The 15,490-nt window shown below is 36.9% G+C and overlaps 1 protein-coding gene across 6 annotated transcripts in view; it reads left to right on the top strand.

Moving 5' to 3' along the window:
• The window catches only part of CEP152 (centrosomal protein 152), an 86,265-nt gene that overhangs the window by 61,851 nt on the left and 8,924 nt on the right, over positions 1-15,490 (top strand). For all 6 annotated transcript variants that reach the window (XM_074366084.1, XM_074366081.1, XM_074366082.1 and 3 more), the window contains 4 exons: positions 2,864-3,514; positions 6,583-6,709; positions 13,870-13,966; positions 14,517-14,620. In XM_074366084.1, the coding sequence (XP_074222185.1) occupies positions 2,864-3,514; positions 6,583-6,709; positions 13,870-13,966; positions 14,517-14,620 (979 nt within the window). The remainder of the gene's footprint in view (positions 1-2,863; positions 3,515-6,582; positions 6,710-13,869; positions 13,967-14,516; positions 14,621-15,490) is intronic.

Here is a 15,490-nt window from a genome sequence, read left to right as displayed (position 1 = left end):
AATAGCGAAGATAGGTAAAAATGATAGGATAAAATACATACAGACATTAAAACTTTTTTTGTTTTTGTGATAAAAGTGAGGGGATAATAAAAATAAGGAAAGTAAATGAATCAAACAGAAACATTAATACTAATATATGATAAGAAAAACAGTGCAAATTTATAAGAGGAACAATCTATGAATAGTACATGTTTTATGCTGTATGTATATGTCCTCCCTTGATTGTAATACACAAAATATAATGGCAGCGTTAGGCATATGCTATTCTTCTGTTGTCACAGCCATTTTGGAAAATAATGTGTGTAACAGACATTGTGAGTCAAACGTATTCATAATCTTATTCCACAACTTACGGAAATAATTCAGCATAAGTAAAAAATCTATTTGAACATTTTTCTCAAGTTATGTGGTAGTTCATGGGTGTTCATTACAATATTCTCTCTACTTTCTAGTATGTTGAAATATTTACAAAGGAAATTTAAGAGGGACAGAGGAAGAGGAAACAGTATAATAGTGTGCATGTGTGTCTTAAGGTCAAAAGTTAAGGAGAAGAATAAAGCTGATCTTTCCTTCAGAACACAGAAGTGTTGCTTCTCAAACTTTAGCGGGCATGAGAATCACCTGGAGGGTTTGTTGAAGCAGATTCCTGGACTTTATTCCTAGAGATTCTGATCTGATGGCTCTAGAGTGAGTCCCGAGGATTTGTATTTCTAAGCAGCTCCTGGGTGACTGACACTACTGGTCTCTGGACCACACTTGGGTGTAAGGAGCACTATTCTTGCTGATTATTCAGCCACAAAACATAACTGTTAACATGTTACAAATCCTTCTTCCAAGCCAATGGGGTGAGCAGGAGCCAGTTTCATAGTCTTGGCAGAAGAGTGCTTTAAGGTTAGAGTGATCTATTAAGATCTGTGGAAATTGAACGCCAGCTTCCAGAGTCCAAAAGTAGTCAAGTTGATTCAGCGGTTCCTAAACTTTGCCGCACACTGGAGAAACTTGGGGATCTTTAAAAAAAAAAAAAAAATAGTGTTGCTTGGCTTCCCCCCAGAGTTTTATGTTTTAATTAGTACAGGGGGTGGCCTGGGCATCAGGATTTTTAAAAGCTCCTCAGGTGACTCTAAAGTGCAGCAGCAGCAGGAAACACTGACTCAATTAATACTGGCAAGTTCTCCTTGTACACCTTTAGTGAGGTTGGGCGGGTCATCCAAAGTCCCTGGGATCTGCCCCCTCCACCCAAGTTACCTGGTAATAGTTTCCAGGCATCTATTGTGACACAACCTCTTTTCCCTAAAGGCACTCTTCAAACATGTTTCACATCACTTCTGAATTATTCCGCTGGTAGCAAAAGAATCCTGCTGTGAATTCCTCTGTAGAGCTCATCTTAAATAGTGGGTTCCTTCAGTAAACTTTAAGTACAGTTCAAAATTTTTGATTTATAACCAGCTATTCGGGAACATTATTGAATAAAGGTATACAACATGTGTCTAAGAATCCTAGAAACAGTTGAAGATGTTTGCTAAAATTATATAATAGCTGAGAATTAAGGAGGCAGACCCCCAATCTCAAAAGCCGGAGCATATACATATGGAACGGGATCATAGCAGTCACCACTAACTAGGCCAAGCCTTTAGAAATGCGCAATTTTTCTTTTAACTTTCGCATCCTGTGACTTCTTTGAGTTTAGTCACTGAATATTAGAAGAGAAAGGGACTCAAGGTCATCATCCAGTCTGCTTATTATTTAGAAGCAAACTCTACGTGCAAAAGAGAGTAAGTTACTTTTCTAAGTGTGTGCAGCTAAAAGTAACAGTAATTACATAACATTTTTTGAGTCTTATTGTCTGCCAGGCTCTGGACTAAGTCCCCTAAATGAGTTATTTCCTTTAGTCATTTAATACTTAAAAAAAAGCTGTATCAGGTAGGCATTGTAATTATCTCCATTTTATAGATGAGGAAACTGAGGCTCAAAGAGGTTGAGGAATGGGCTGTGGTCCCACAGCTGGTGGGTTGCCTCCGGAGCCTGTTCTGTTAAGCACCGGCTGCCTCTGCAGTCAAAGGCAGGATTGGAGGCAGAGCTCAGGCTTTTTGATTCCCTATTACTTTTCGGTTATGTACTATTAGTTTCTATGATCTACTAGTCTTGTTAGCCTATTATAAAAGAAAATTGGATTAATGAAAAAAATGACCTTTTCTGTTTGGTACTGTCATTTAATGAACTGTTTTAACCACTAATTTTGCATAAAAATACGATTATGTTTGTCAGTGAGTTATATAGGGGTATGTGTTATGTTTCCTTATGAGGTTGCTTTTGCTTCATATAGATAGATGATTCATTTGTTGGGGTCTTAGATCAAATTTGAGACAACATCTATATAAGAAAAACAAATATGAATTTTTTTCTAAAATAGTTTTGGAGAATTATTTTTTAGTCAATTTAAATTTCTAGTTATGCATACAGAAGCTGATGTTTTATTTTTTAAATAACATAAGACATAATATTAGGTGATTTAAAATAAAGGAAATAGGCGGGGAGGTTATGGCTCAGTGGTAGAGCTCAGGCCTAGCATGCATGAGGTCCTGGGTTCAATTCCCAGTACCTCCATTAAAAATAAATAAATAAACCTAATTACCCACCCCCCAAAAATAAATAAATAAAATGAAGGAAAAGATCCTTAAGTTTAGTGTAAGTACATTTTAGGACCAGCCAATGTCTTACCTAAATTTACTTTTTATGTTTAATTTTGATTTTAAATCTTGTATTAATACATTCAGAAATTAAGCCAAAGATTACTTCAGTTTAACTTTTTTTTATTAATGAGGAGAATCATAGAGTTTTCAGTGTCCGTTGTTATGCCCTTTAGATATCATTCGCTGTTTCTGAAGCTAAAGAGAAATGGAAAAGCGAGACTGCAAATATGAAGAAAAACGTCATACCTGGAAAGGAATTGGAAGAGAAGATTCATTCTCTGCAGAAGGAGCTTGAGTTAAAGAACGAGGAAGTCCCCGTGGTTGTCAGGGCTGAATTGGCAAAGGCCCGGAGTGAATGGAACAAAGAGAAGCAAGAAGAAATCCACAGAATTCAAGAACAAAATGAAGAAGATTACCGGCAATTTTTAGATGATCATCGAAATAAAATTAACGAGGTGCTTGCGGCAGCTAAGGAAGACTTTATGAAACAAAAAACTGAACTGCTTCTTCAGAAGGAAACAGAATTACAAGCGTGTCTAGACCAGAGTCGCAGAGAATGGACCATGCAGGAAGCCAGGCGGATCCAACTGGAAATCCGTCAGTATGAGGAGGACATCCTAACTGTGCTCGAGTTTCTCTTAAAGGACACCCGGAAGGAGCAAGCCAGTGGTTCAGAAAACAAGCACCTGGTGGAACTCATGTCCACTTGTTCTTCGAAATGGGTGTCTATGCAATATTTTGAAAAACTGAAGACCTGCATACAGAAAGCATTTCAAGATACACTCTCCCTACTTGCAAAAACTGTCGACTCAGAATGGGGAAAGGTATGTTCCTGACAAGTGAAAAGAGCTATGATTAAACATTAAGGATGATTGTAGAAGTTGCACTTGGTGTTTTTTTCCTTTCTTCATTTTCTAGTTTAATAGTTGTGTAAGACTCATGTTCTTACCAGTGATTTAAAAAAGTTTTTGTAGCAAATTCAAGGGATTGCAATTTTTTTTTTTGCCCCCAAAACTTTACTTCTTCATAGTGCCACAAATATGAGGCAGAGCTTTTAGCCTCTAGACATCTTTTTCCTAAAAAAATATATGCTGTTCTTTGTAAGGGCCTGAGATTTCAGAAACTGAATAACTTTCATTCCTATTTTTGTTTTTGGGGCATGACCACTTCAAGAAATATGCATCGTATTAAACTAGTGTTTCTTAAGAGCTTCTAAAGAGTTTGGAAGCCTATTTCTTGCCCTCCAGGAATTTATATCTCATGTTAGGCAAGAAATGCCAACCAAGTACGAAGAATACCGATATCGAAACAAGCAAATAGAGGTATAGATAGCTCACTCACATAAGACTCTGAAGCCCAGTTTTGTTGGTGAACTGGATATGTGCATGTAGAATGAATTGGTTGTATTCTTTTAGTTGTGTAAGTCCTCTCTGACCCAGCTTTTACTTTGTGTGGAAGATCTGCTAAAGCCAAAGTCTTTTTGCCTTATGATTAAAGGAATTAGGTATGCATGAAAAATCCAGAATGATACTGTAGGCATTGTGACTAGCCAACTTCAACATTTGGAATTTGAGGTAGAAAAAAATGCCAATATTATAAGGTCTGTCTGATAGAAGAGCTGAGACATAAGAGTTAAGTTTCATTAAAATATTGTGATTAAAGATTTTCAAGGCCAGGGTTGAGTATTTGGTATTAATACCTACTGGAAAGAGTTACAAGCTAGGAAAAAAAAAATCTGAGTTCCAGTCCCATACTTAGGGATAACTAGCTTATTACCTTGGTTGGTCATAAATTATAGTTGCTCATCTGAAAAATAAAATACAAATCCCTGGTCTAATTCCTTGGATTTTGGTAGGATACAAATAACACAGCCTGGTCTTTCTGCATCTTGCATTTGAAACAGCACAGAATTTTAAAGCCAAAGGAAGCTGAAAGATCAGTCCACCCCATCCCAGTTCAACTCAGTTGTTATTTTTATTCTTGATTTCACAAAGATGTTACTGCTTAATGTAAAAATTACTGGGCAAGATCACTTCCCATGAATACTGCTTATAATACTATTTACTGAGAATTTTTGGAAAAAGTAGGTAATGAGGAAGAATTATTTATAGCAGACTTTAAGGATAAGAAGTGATGGGAAAATCATGTTGTATCCTTTCAAGTTTGCTTTTCTGAAATAGAAAGGAAATTTTTCTCTGCTGTAAAAGTCAAGAAAATACAACATCTTTTTCCTACAGTTAATATACAACCCTGGGGTCTTTTTCTATGACTTTTAATTGTGCAGACACTGTAAGATCCTCTGTATGACTTTGTGTCTCACGTCTGTGGAGACAGAATCATACTATTTGGCTAAAACTTAGACTTTTGCAGCTTTTATTGGGTGAGATCAGATTCTGTTCCTGAGAAGAGGTTGGCTACAAAATACCTAATCTGGCATTTGTCACAGGAGATGAATACTTGACCTTCTGCTGTCTTAGAGCTAACTCAGCTGTGGACCTTGAGATAAAGCAATGATTATAAAGGGTTGATTAGAAATTTGCAGTATAGGTGCCAGAAATGTGAAGGACTATGATTTATAATTGATTAAAGGCATAGTTTTTAGAACTGTTCATGAAAATTAAAACTGGAAAAAATAATATATAAAAAACAAGTCCTCATTGAAGTACCTTAGGTGATCAAAATTTTTTTTAAATGGAGAGGATACAATGAATTAAGAATACAGTTTCCAATAAAATGAATGCCTTATCAAATATATAATTCTATTCATATACTGAATATATTAATATAAGTTTATAATGGATAAAAGAAAACAAATATTAATTGGAACAAAATTTTCAAGCAAATTTAAGGATGTGTGTTTTGTCTTTTCTTACCACCAATGTCAAGTTAAAACTAAGACAAAAAGGTTGCTGCTCCTGCCTTTTTTGCCATCTTGGCTTTTCTCCAGTTTTTAAGTAGAAACTGGAAACGTTGGCTATCTTTGGGTTCAGTTTTATTACTCCTTTTGCCCTGAACCTCATACCATCTTGATTTCCTGGAGTTTGCATTGTCTCTGTACCTGCTAACCTCTGCTTCTGTTGGGTTGTGTGGGTAGGTTTCTGACAGTGAAATGAGTTTCTCATAATCAAGGCTTCTAGAATCAAGCGTATATAATGTGTTTTAAGTAATTTAACAGGATCATTTTCTCAAGATCACTTACTTGTTCTGTTTGGGATTTAGTAGTTGTCAATAATATGAAAATACTGCCTTAAAGGAATGTCCCACTATTAATGAATTGAGTAGCTGCGTTGCCAAAACAGAAACTAGTATGCAGAAAGTGTTCAATAAATATTAGGAAATGGTCTTGTGCAAGATGTTTCACTTAGATGAGCCTCAGTGTCTCTCTTTAACACTGTCTCTCAATTCAGCTGGCTTCCCTTACAAAATTACAATATATATTGCAGTATTTAGAAATACAATATACTCTGTAGGTTTTAAAAACTGTTTTTACTATTGTTACTTTTAATTCCTGGAAGGCAAAAGATTGGTATTATAGTTTCTAATGAATTTGATTCCTGCTGCAGTGAAAATGTTCTGGATTTTTAGGAACAATCCTGATTTCACATAGTCTGTCCCATGGTTTGATGACATAAACCATTAAAATATCTTAAAAGTACAAACTGTATCTCCTGTCTGTCCCATAGCTGGCCCACCCCTGTTGGATAATGTTCTAATTTGACAAATACCTCATAGGAGTCTAGTTCATCGTAATGACAGCATTCACATAACACTTAAGAGTGATTTTTTTCCAGGCAGTGTTTTCTTTTTATATTTTTAATATAAGCCTTTTAAATAGAGAAGTGTGTAAAGATTTTTTATACTAGACATTAACTATGAAGATAATCTGTTTCAGCAAAATATGACCAAGATCCCTAAGGATCCTGCCACAGGGGTCACTGGCAGGGGAGTCCCGGCGACCCTTCCTGCACCCACTTGTGGACTCCACGCTCAGCCCTTGGCCGTACGAGAAGCAGAAGCTGGTAATGGGATTTTGTTCCTACTGGTCTTTGCAACATCCATAATCATAGTTCCAGAGGGTTGCTTTGAGGATAGAAGGAAACCAAAGATGTGTATGGTTTTTGTGACTGAACAAATACGTGATGGTACTGTTACGTAGCCTGTGTCCTCTTCCCACGTTTCATTTTGCGTTAGAAGACAGGGTTGCTTTAGGCCCTCTTACTCCGGTCTTTTCATGGTCTTCCCTCCACTCGTAAGTGACTCTTATGAGAATTTTAGTAGAGCAGTCATGTTTTTACCCCTTGGCTTTGTTGAGAAATCAAGCGTGACACACATTGTCAAATCACTGAGACCTTTCCATTCAGTTTACTGAAGCTTATTTCAGCCATTTTTAATAGGAATCTTTCTGAAGTGTATTAGGTATTTTCTGACATATTTGTAGGTTTCTTGAGATTGGGAGCAGTGTTTTTAATGTCTTCCTCCCCACCACCCGGCACGATGAATAGCACATAGTTTGTGTTCCTTGAATATTTGATGAATTAATAATTTAATTTAGTGACTTAGAGTTGTCAGTATGAAGAAGAATTACTGCTCTGTGCTACAGCCCCCTGAGGTGCTCAGAGCACACTGAGCAGTGTGGGGCTTGTGCTGGGATTTTGAACTGGGAATGGTCATGCCCTTTATAAGCTCCAGTCCTTTTAGGACACTGACCCCTTACAGTCTGCCCCCTCCCTCCACATACAAACCATGCAGACTCTTTCTTGTCTGCTGTCTGCATTGTAACCTGGAAAAAAAACTAAGAATTGCTGGAGCAAATCATATGTATGAGGTCAATAACCTTAGTTTCCACACATTTCTAATCCAGTAGGTATGTGACCATAGTCGAGAGAACGGCTGCCTTTCCTCAGAAGTCAGGTGATAGTTATTTTTCTCATTGTCCAGAGACCCTTTCCCTTTACCTCTAGGTTCCAGATGGCTGAGAATATCTTTTTGCCAATTAGGTGCAGGGTAATATTACTTTAATTGGTATTTTGCTTCCTACTTTTCAATGTCATTTTATATCTGTTGCTATATTTGGAATAACCTGAGAATTATTTTCTAAATTGTGAAATGCATAGAGATGAGTTTTAGATATTATTTGGCTTTGAGAAATCCAGTCAATACGAAAGAAATTAATTTGACTTAGGACAAATCAGACTATAAAATGATTTACTTTTCTTTCTTTAATCTTTTTTCCCTAAAAAAAAATATGAATAAATTCATGAATCAGAAAGGATTAAATAATCCAAAATGTGTATTAAGTGATAAAGTCCTTGACCATCCTACAGTCAGAGACCAGTACTATTAGTGGTTTGGCTAAATTCTCCTAATAGCTTACCATTTAAAAAAGTAGTTTAGACATTAATTATGAAATACTGGATACATGGAAAGAATATACGTAATACACACGAAAGTTATGAACCTAACAACCAGGAACCCACTATCTGACTTAGGAATAGACCATCACCAGTACTGCTGAAAGCCCCTGTGTGTTTCACCACAACTCCATCCCTCTGACTTCCCCATAATCCTACGTAATAAATACTCTGATTTTAAAAAATTATTTCTCACTTTTCTTTATGCTTTGACCAAATGTAGGTATCCTCAAAAAGCTGTTGCTTTATTTTGCTTATCTTTTAACATTAGAAAAATAGCTTAATACTTGTTATAGTCTTTGTAACTCATTTTTTCCCCACTTAGATCAAATTTCTAAGATTTGTCTTTGTTAGTGTATATAGCTCTAGTTCATTTATTTTCACTGCTGTATAGTATTCCATTTTAAGAATATACTATAATTTTATATCTATTCTCTTGTCAATGAGCATTTGCCTGGTTCCCAGTTTTACAAAGCAGTATCTTAAATTAAATATATTGCTGCCATGTATGGTACCAGTGGGATGCTTCATTAATCCTTTGATGCTTGTAAACATAAATGGCACCATTTAAATGAAACTAAAGTCAGATGAGAGCTAAGAATAATTTTGCTGGACCAATGTTTTTACATCAATATTTTGGATATTGGCCTCTGAAACTGTACCAATTTGTATTTGTACTTTATTATATCAGTTATATTAATTGTGATAATCTACTTCTGTATTATTTTTGTATATTACTCAAATTTGATAAATTCTATGTGTTAGTAATAATAGCAATAGCTATTACTTACTGCATACTTGCTCTATGCCAGGTACAGTGCCAAACTATTTTTATACATTTATACCTCCTGATAGTTTTAGATCTTTTCATTTGGAGATTATTTCAAGCTTACAGAAAAGTTGCAAAAATAGAGTTGCAAAGAACGTTTATATACCCTTTGCCTAGATACACCTGTTGATGGCATTTGACCCACATGTGTGCTCCTCTGTGTGTATGTTTGTGAACAATTCATTTTTTTCCTAAACCATTTGAAGATAAGTTATACACGAGGCCCTTTTACCCTAAAATACTTCAGGGTATATTTTCCCCAAAATAGGGATTTTTCTTGTATATCCTAGTACAGTAAATTTAACGTTAGATGAAAATATGTATTGTAGCGATCTACTGTTGATTCTGATTTTGCCAGTTGACCCATTAAAGTCTTTTACAGCATTTTTTTTTTCCTTCTAGTACAGCAGTTTGTCCAGGGTCAGGTATTTCATTCAGATGTCATGTCTCCTTTAATCTAGGATATTTCTGCAGCCTCTCTCTGCCTTACATGACGTTGGTGTTTTTGAGAGACATATTCTTCACTCTCTCCAATATGCCCCAACCCCTGGCTTTTAATAGAACTTTCTTTATTTTGGTTTTGTCTGATACTTCTTCATGGTTTGATTCAGGTTGTGTTTTCTTGGCTGGAACACTGCCTAGGGGATGTGTTACATCTGAAGGTGCACAATGTCCATTTGTCTTTTGTTGGTGAGGTTCATTTGAGCACCTGGTCAAGGTGTTGTCCAATTTCTTCACTGTGTAATTACTATGTTTTCCACCCTTCACAATTAATAAGCAGTCTGTGGAGAGACACTTTCAAGACCATGAAAATATCCTCCTCGTAAAACCTTCCCTTATGCTTAGCAATCATTGATGATGCTTGTCTGATCCGGTCTGTACCACGGTGGTTGCAAAATTATTTTTCCAAGTCCAGACCTCCCTCTACTTTTACCATTTGGCATTTGGTATGTTGTTATCATTGAGAATCTGCCTCTCTAGTTTGTCTGTATAGTTATTTACCTATTTATCCATCTGTCTATCTACCTGTGTACCTGCCAACTAACTTACCTATCTATCTGTCCCTCCGTCCATCTCGTTATTGGTAGGATTATTGGGATGACTCGAGTTCCTATTTCTTCAATATTTTTTAATTCATTACTGTACTTAGTGTGAAATTGTCCCAGATTCATGTAGTGAATCTGGCTCCTATGTCCTTGTGACATGCCTGTATTTTTGAGTAATTTCTTACTTTCTGGCACAGCAAAATATTCTAGTCTCATCTTGTATATACCCTGTCTCAGTACCAGAGGCTGCTGTTTCTTGAAGATACCTTATTCCTTTTAGTGGGGAATTGTATTCAGTATCAAGATCTGAACACTGTTTCATAGCAATTTAAAAACCAGATAGTATTATTCAGTTTTACATATTAAGTCTCAGAGAGGTTAAGTAGTACACTCTGAGTCACACAGCCAGTAAATAGTGGATACAGGATTTAAATTCAGGTCTCTCTCTTAGACATGCTCTTTTCAGTTACATTGTAGCCTTTAGTCATGTCATCTGGTTTCCTTCCTTCCTTCCTGGTACTTCCCAGTCGAAATTGATAGAAAAGTTTGCTGTCATTAATTTTTGCAGATAAGAAAAAGATCCTTGCAATTAAAGATTCATGCTGTGGACCCTGCTTCCAGGAACTTGAAAAGGCAAAGCAGGAATGTCAAGATCTGAAAAGAAAACTGTAGAAATGCTGTAGGCATCTTTAGCATTTAGAAAGGAAGCACAAAGCTGTAGTGAAAAGAATCGGAGGTCAGCATGTAAAATAGCACTGCTCCCAGTCTAAATCTCTTTGATCCTTGTTGAAATGTTCAAATGTGACATTTTAGTTACTGTAGGCACTGAATTCTCTTTGGGGATTAATATAAACTAATTTGGACCTTATTTTTACTAATCAAATTATTATTACTGAACTCAAGAGGAAAATTGGAGCTCTAATTAAAGGGTCACATTCCTTTTTTGACTGAGTAGCTTTTGAGCGCTCAGTATTTGTCAAGCAGTGTTCTAGGCACTGGGGTTACAGCAATACAGACATCAGACAGAATTCTGATGGAGATGTATAAGATCCTGTTCTCTTCCTTCAAGAAGCTTATCATTAAACAAGGAGAACTAAAAATGATGAATAAATAATTCAGGATGAAAGAAAGGATGTTAATTAACTCTTCCTCCTTTTAAAGTTAAGGAAGCCTTGAAAGATGAAGGCATTTGCCAAAGAGAACAGCATTCTAGGCAAAGTGAGAAGACATGGATGAAGGCATGTGGGTCTGATGTGGCCTCCTTCCAGTCCATTCTTCACAGCACTGTCAGGGAAGTTACCTCAGAGGGATGTCTTCTGCGCTTTTGAAGAAGGGAGGCTCTTGGGCTCATGAGGCTGCACCTGCTTCCCTTTTTCAGTCTTTGCTCCTACCCTGTGCTCCTCCGTACTCTTCATGTTCACAGTATTTCAGGTTCCTGAGCTGGTCAGGAATTGTCTTTTACTGCTGGACCTTGCATACAGTGTTGTCACTGTGTCCTGCACATTCCCATTTCGGCCTCACTCTACCCCATCCTTTAAGATTCACCTGAGAAGATACCTGCAGAGCCCTCCTTGGTTGTCCTCCGTCTGGGTTGGAAGGGCTGGTTCTGTGTGGCCCCAGAGCACTTGGCTCCTCCTCTGTTAACGTTCTGTATGTAACTTTTTGGTTACTTTCCTGATATCTTTTCTGACCTGTAAATTCCTTAAGAATAAGTGATATGTCTTGTGCCCATCACATACCAGACAGTTATGAACGTCTGAATGAATGAAGGACTGAATGCAAGGGTCCTAAATAATGCACCATCCAGAAAGGACCAGGCGGACAGGTTTGCTTTTCTTCTGCGTTCACCTGTATCACTTGCCTGGACAATAGTCATCTCTTTCTGCTTCCAATCTTGCCCTTTCAGTCTGTTCTCCATCAGGCAGCTAGAGTGACCTTTTAAAAAAGCAAGCTGGATCATGATACTCTCTTATTTAAAGCCTGTCTACGGCTTGTCTGGCTCTCAGTATGAAATCTAAACACTTTAATGTAGTTTAAGAAGCCTTTCATGATGCAGCTTCTGCCAGCCCCTCAGCCTCACTCCCCAGCCCTCATTCTCTCCCGGAGCCGTGGTGTGGATTTCATCATCTCTTTCCTCTGGACCTCTGAGCATCTTTCCCTTTACCACAACATCCGTCTTCCCCTCCTGACCACATCGCCTGGCTAACTCCTACCCATCTGAGCCTCGGCACATGACTTCTCAGAGAGGCTCTCCTCAACTGCCCCGGACTCCGTTATGTTCTTCCCTTCGACATCCCCCACAGCTCCTATGAGTTTTATAACATGCATCATCCTTGCAGGTTATTTATTGTCTGTATTCTTCTTTGGAGTCTGATGGTGACAAGGGTCAAATCTTGTCCCAGCCCTTAGCACAGTACCTGGCGTCAGAGCACACTCAGTACTCCGTTGTCTAAGAGAAGCCACCTACTTCCCCTACTGCTTCCCAGGTCTGTTAGAGATAGATCATGATTACTGTAAGGCTAGAAAGGGTTTTAGGAATTCTGAGATAAAAATTTTTAACAACTGCCATTCCCATGGTGATTCCTTAATTTTTTAGCAGAAGCCGGGAGAGTAAGTGGGGGCAAATTTATCCAACTGTGGATGTAGATATATTGTAGCTATTGTGAAATTTGATAAAAATCAAGAAAAGTTGTTTTATATAATAAAATGACCAGGGCAGTTACATATGTTTATTATTTATAAATAATATTTAGCACCATACATCGTGATCATACAATAGTTATTCTATATAGTGCTTTTTGAGGCCGATAACTTCTGTAATTTGTGGACTTAGAAATAATCCAAGAAAGTTGATACTTAGCTCAAAACAGCAGGCTGATAAAAGAGGTCAGGATCAGAATTTAAGTCATTTGATAGTTTGATTTCAGTGTTTTGTCTTAATATAGGTCCATTAGTAATCTATTTACTATTGTGGTTGCTTCTGTTTTGCTAGTTAAATTCCATTTTCCACTGTCGTGGTAGCGTTTATTGAAAAGTGATGAAGTAGGTGAGTGGTTTAAAAATATACAGGCTATATCCATCACTGGGGGAACAGAATAATTCATTCTCCAACTTACGAGGTGTGTAGAGAGGGTGGCATAGTAGGAAACATGGGGTGCCACGGTCATATTTATTAAACACTGATGTTGCCAGGCCTTGTATAAGATGCTGTGCATTTACTATTTTATTTCTGTTATAACCTTCAAGGTAGGTAGCACTATCCCCATTTTACATGTGAAAAAACTCACGTTCAGAAGGATTAAGTACTTTGCCTAAACTCATCCAACTGGTAAGAAGCAGAGCTAGGATTTAAACCTGTGTCTCCCTGACTCTGAAGTTCATGCTTTGTTCTCTGTACCACGTGCATTCCACCAGTCTGCTTATTTTCTTTTTCAAAGTTCAAAGAATTGAAGATCTTACCTTATTTCTGAAAATGGCACCTACTTAAGCTTCATTTTCTTTTCATTTTATATTGAGGTGCTTGTTCGGTGATCATTTACATGAGCAAAGACTGTATACCAGGGTCCACCAAGGACACAGAATTAGAAAACCTACTGTGTTCCTCAGGGCTTCAGTCTAACTGGAGAACAGGACACATGCATTTGAAACAATTGGAAACCTATTCCAGGACAGTGTGTAACCGAAAACAAGATGGAAATGGAAGACAGATTTAAAGTGCTGAGAAAACAGAGCAGGGAGTGGTCAGCTTAGGGCTTATCAGGGAACAAATGACACAAGAAGCAACTGGAAATTGCAGTTTCCTCTGTAAACATCTGTGCTGGGAATTTAAGGAAAAGAAAGACTGAGAGAAAAAGAGGTTAATTGACAAATATACTATAAACTTTCTTTTTTAGGAGAGAATAGCAAAGTTGTTGAAGAATTAATAGAAGAAAACAATGACATGAAGAGTAAATTGGGAGAACTGAGAACACTTTATAAAACGCCACCAAGGTAGACTTTCACTATTTCAAAGAAATTGTTTCTAAGTATCTTTACTTAAAAAACAAATCAGTTGTATTCATAGTATCATACCAAGAATATCAGTTATTATTATACAGCAAAAAAGTATGAACAAGAAAATTTTTCTAAAATCCTTCCCCCAGGAGACACCCTTTATTAACTTCTTGTTTTATATCATTTAAGTGCCTTTATATACACACATGTGCACGTGTTTTAAAAATTGAAATTATTATATAAACTATTTTGTAAACTTTTATTAATATTATAAGATAAATACTTCCCCTGTGTCATTAGATAGGCTCCTATAATGTGCTTTTCAGGAGATGTCTGTTTTCAATATGTAGATTTATCGTGGTTTAAGTAACCATAGCATTTAAGTTGTTTGCACTTTTCTACTATCCTAAATAACTATAGTAAAAATCCTCATATGAGAATTTTTTAGCACATTGCAGTTTATCTTATTGGAATATATAGATTTTTTTTTTCTTCAATGGAGTTTTTCACTTAGAATCTGTTTTTGCAATCTTTGGTTTGTTTTTAGGTCATTGTCAGAAGGGGCCATTGAAAATGCTTGCCTGCCTTGTAGTGGGGGCGCCCTGGAAGAACTTCGTGGGCAGTACATTAAAGCAGTAAAAAAAATTAAGCGTAAGTACCTAAAAAGATTCCCGAGATTTTAAGGTGGTTTGAGTCTTTTTTTGAAACTAGCAGCAGTAATTTTGGGGAATTTTTCTGAACTATCTTGTTCAAAGATCTTACCTGCTTTTAGAAGAGATCACTGATAGCTTTTTAAAATTACGTAGTAAAGGATGATTCTGCCCGAGTTAATTTGGTATTTTCCCCTCAAATTTTGAACGTGGCATGAGGATAGCAGTATTTTTATATTGTTAATTTTCCTGGGGTTTTTTTTAGACACTAATATATATAATATATATATATATATATATATATGTAAAGTATAATTGATACATACCACTATGTTAGTGTCAGATACACAACATAATAATTCAGTATTTGTATATGCTGTGAGGTGATCACCAGAGTAAGTCTAATTTCCCCGTCACCATACAAAGTTACAAAGTATACAATACAGTAGCTCCCTCTTATCTGCAGTTTTACTCTCCATGGTTTCAGTTACCTGTGGTCACCTGCAGTCTGAAAACATTAAGTGGAAAATTCCAGAAATGAATAGTTAGTAAGTTTTAAGTTGCGGGCTGTTCTGAGCAGTGTGATGAAATCTTGCACCACCCTGCTGTGTCCACTCCAGACATGAGTCATCCCTTGGTCCAGCATATCCTGCCTGTTAGTCACTCAGTGGCCACCTCGATTGTCAGATCCACTGTCATGGTGTCATGGTGTCATGGTGCTTGTGTTCATGTCACCCTTATTTGACTTAACAACAGCCCAGAGCACGAGAGTAGTGATGCTGGTGATTTGGAGATGCCAAAGAGAAGCCGTCAAGTGCTTCCTTTAAGTGAAAATGTGAAAGCTCTCGATTTAACAAGGAAAAAAAAATCA

The sequence above is a fragment of the Camelus bactrianus genome, chromosome 6, assembly GCF_048773025.1.
Source record: "Camelus bactrianus isolate YW-2024 breed Bactrian camel chromosome 6, ASM4877302v1, whole genome shotgun sequence".
Taxonomy (NCBI): Eukaryota; Metazoa; Chordata; class Mammalia; order Artiodactyla; family Camelidae; genus Camelus; species Camelus bactrianus.
Note: the sequence above shows the minus strand (reverse complement) of the source record. Positions and strands in the feature narration are given on the sequence as shown.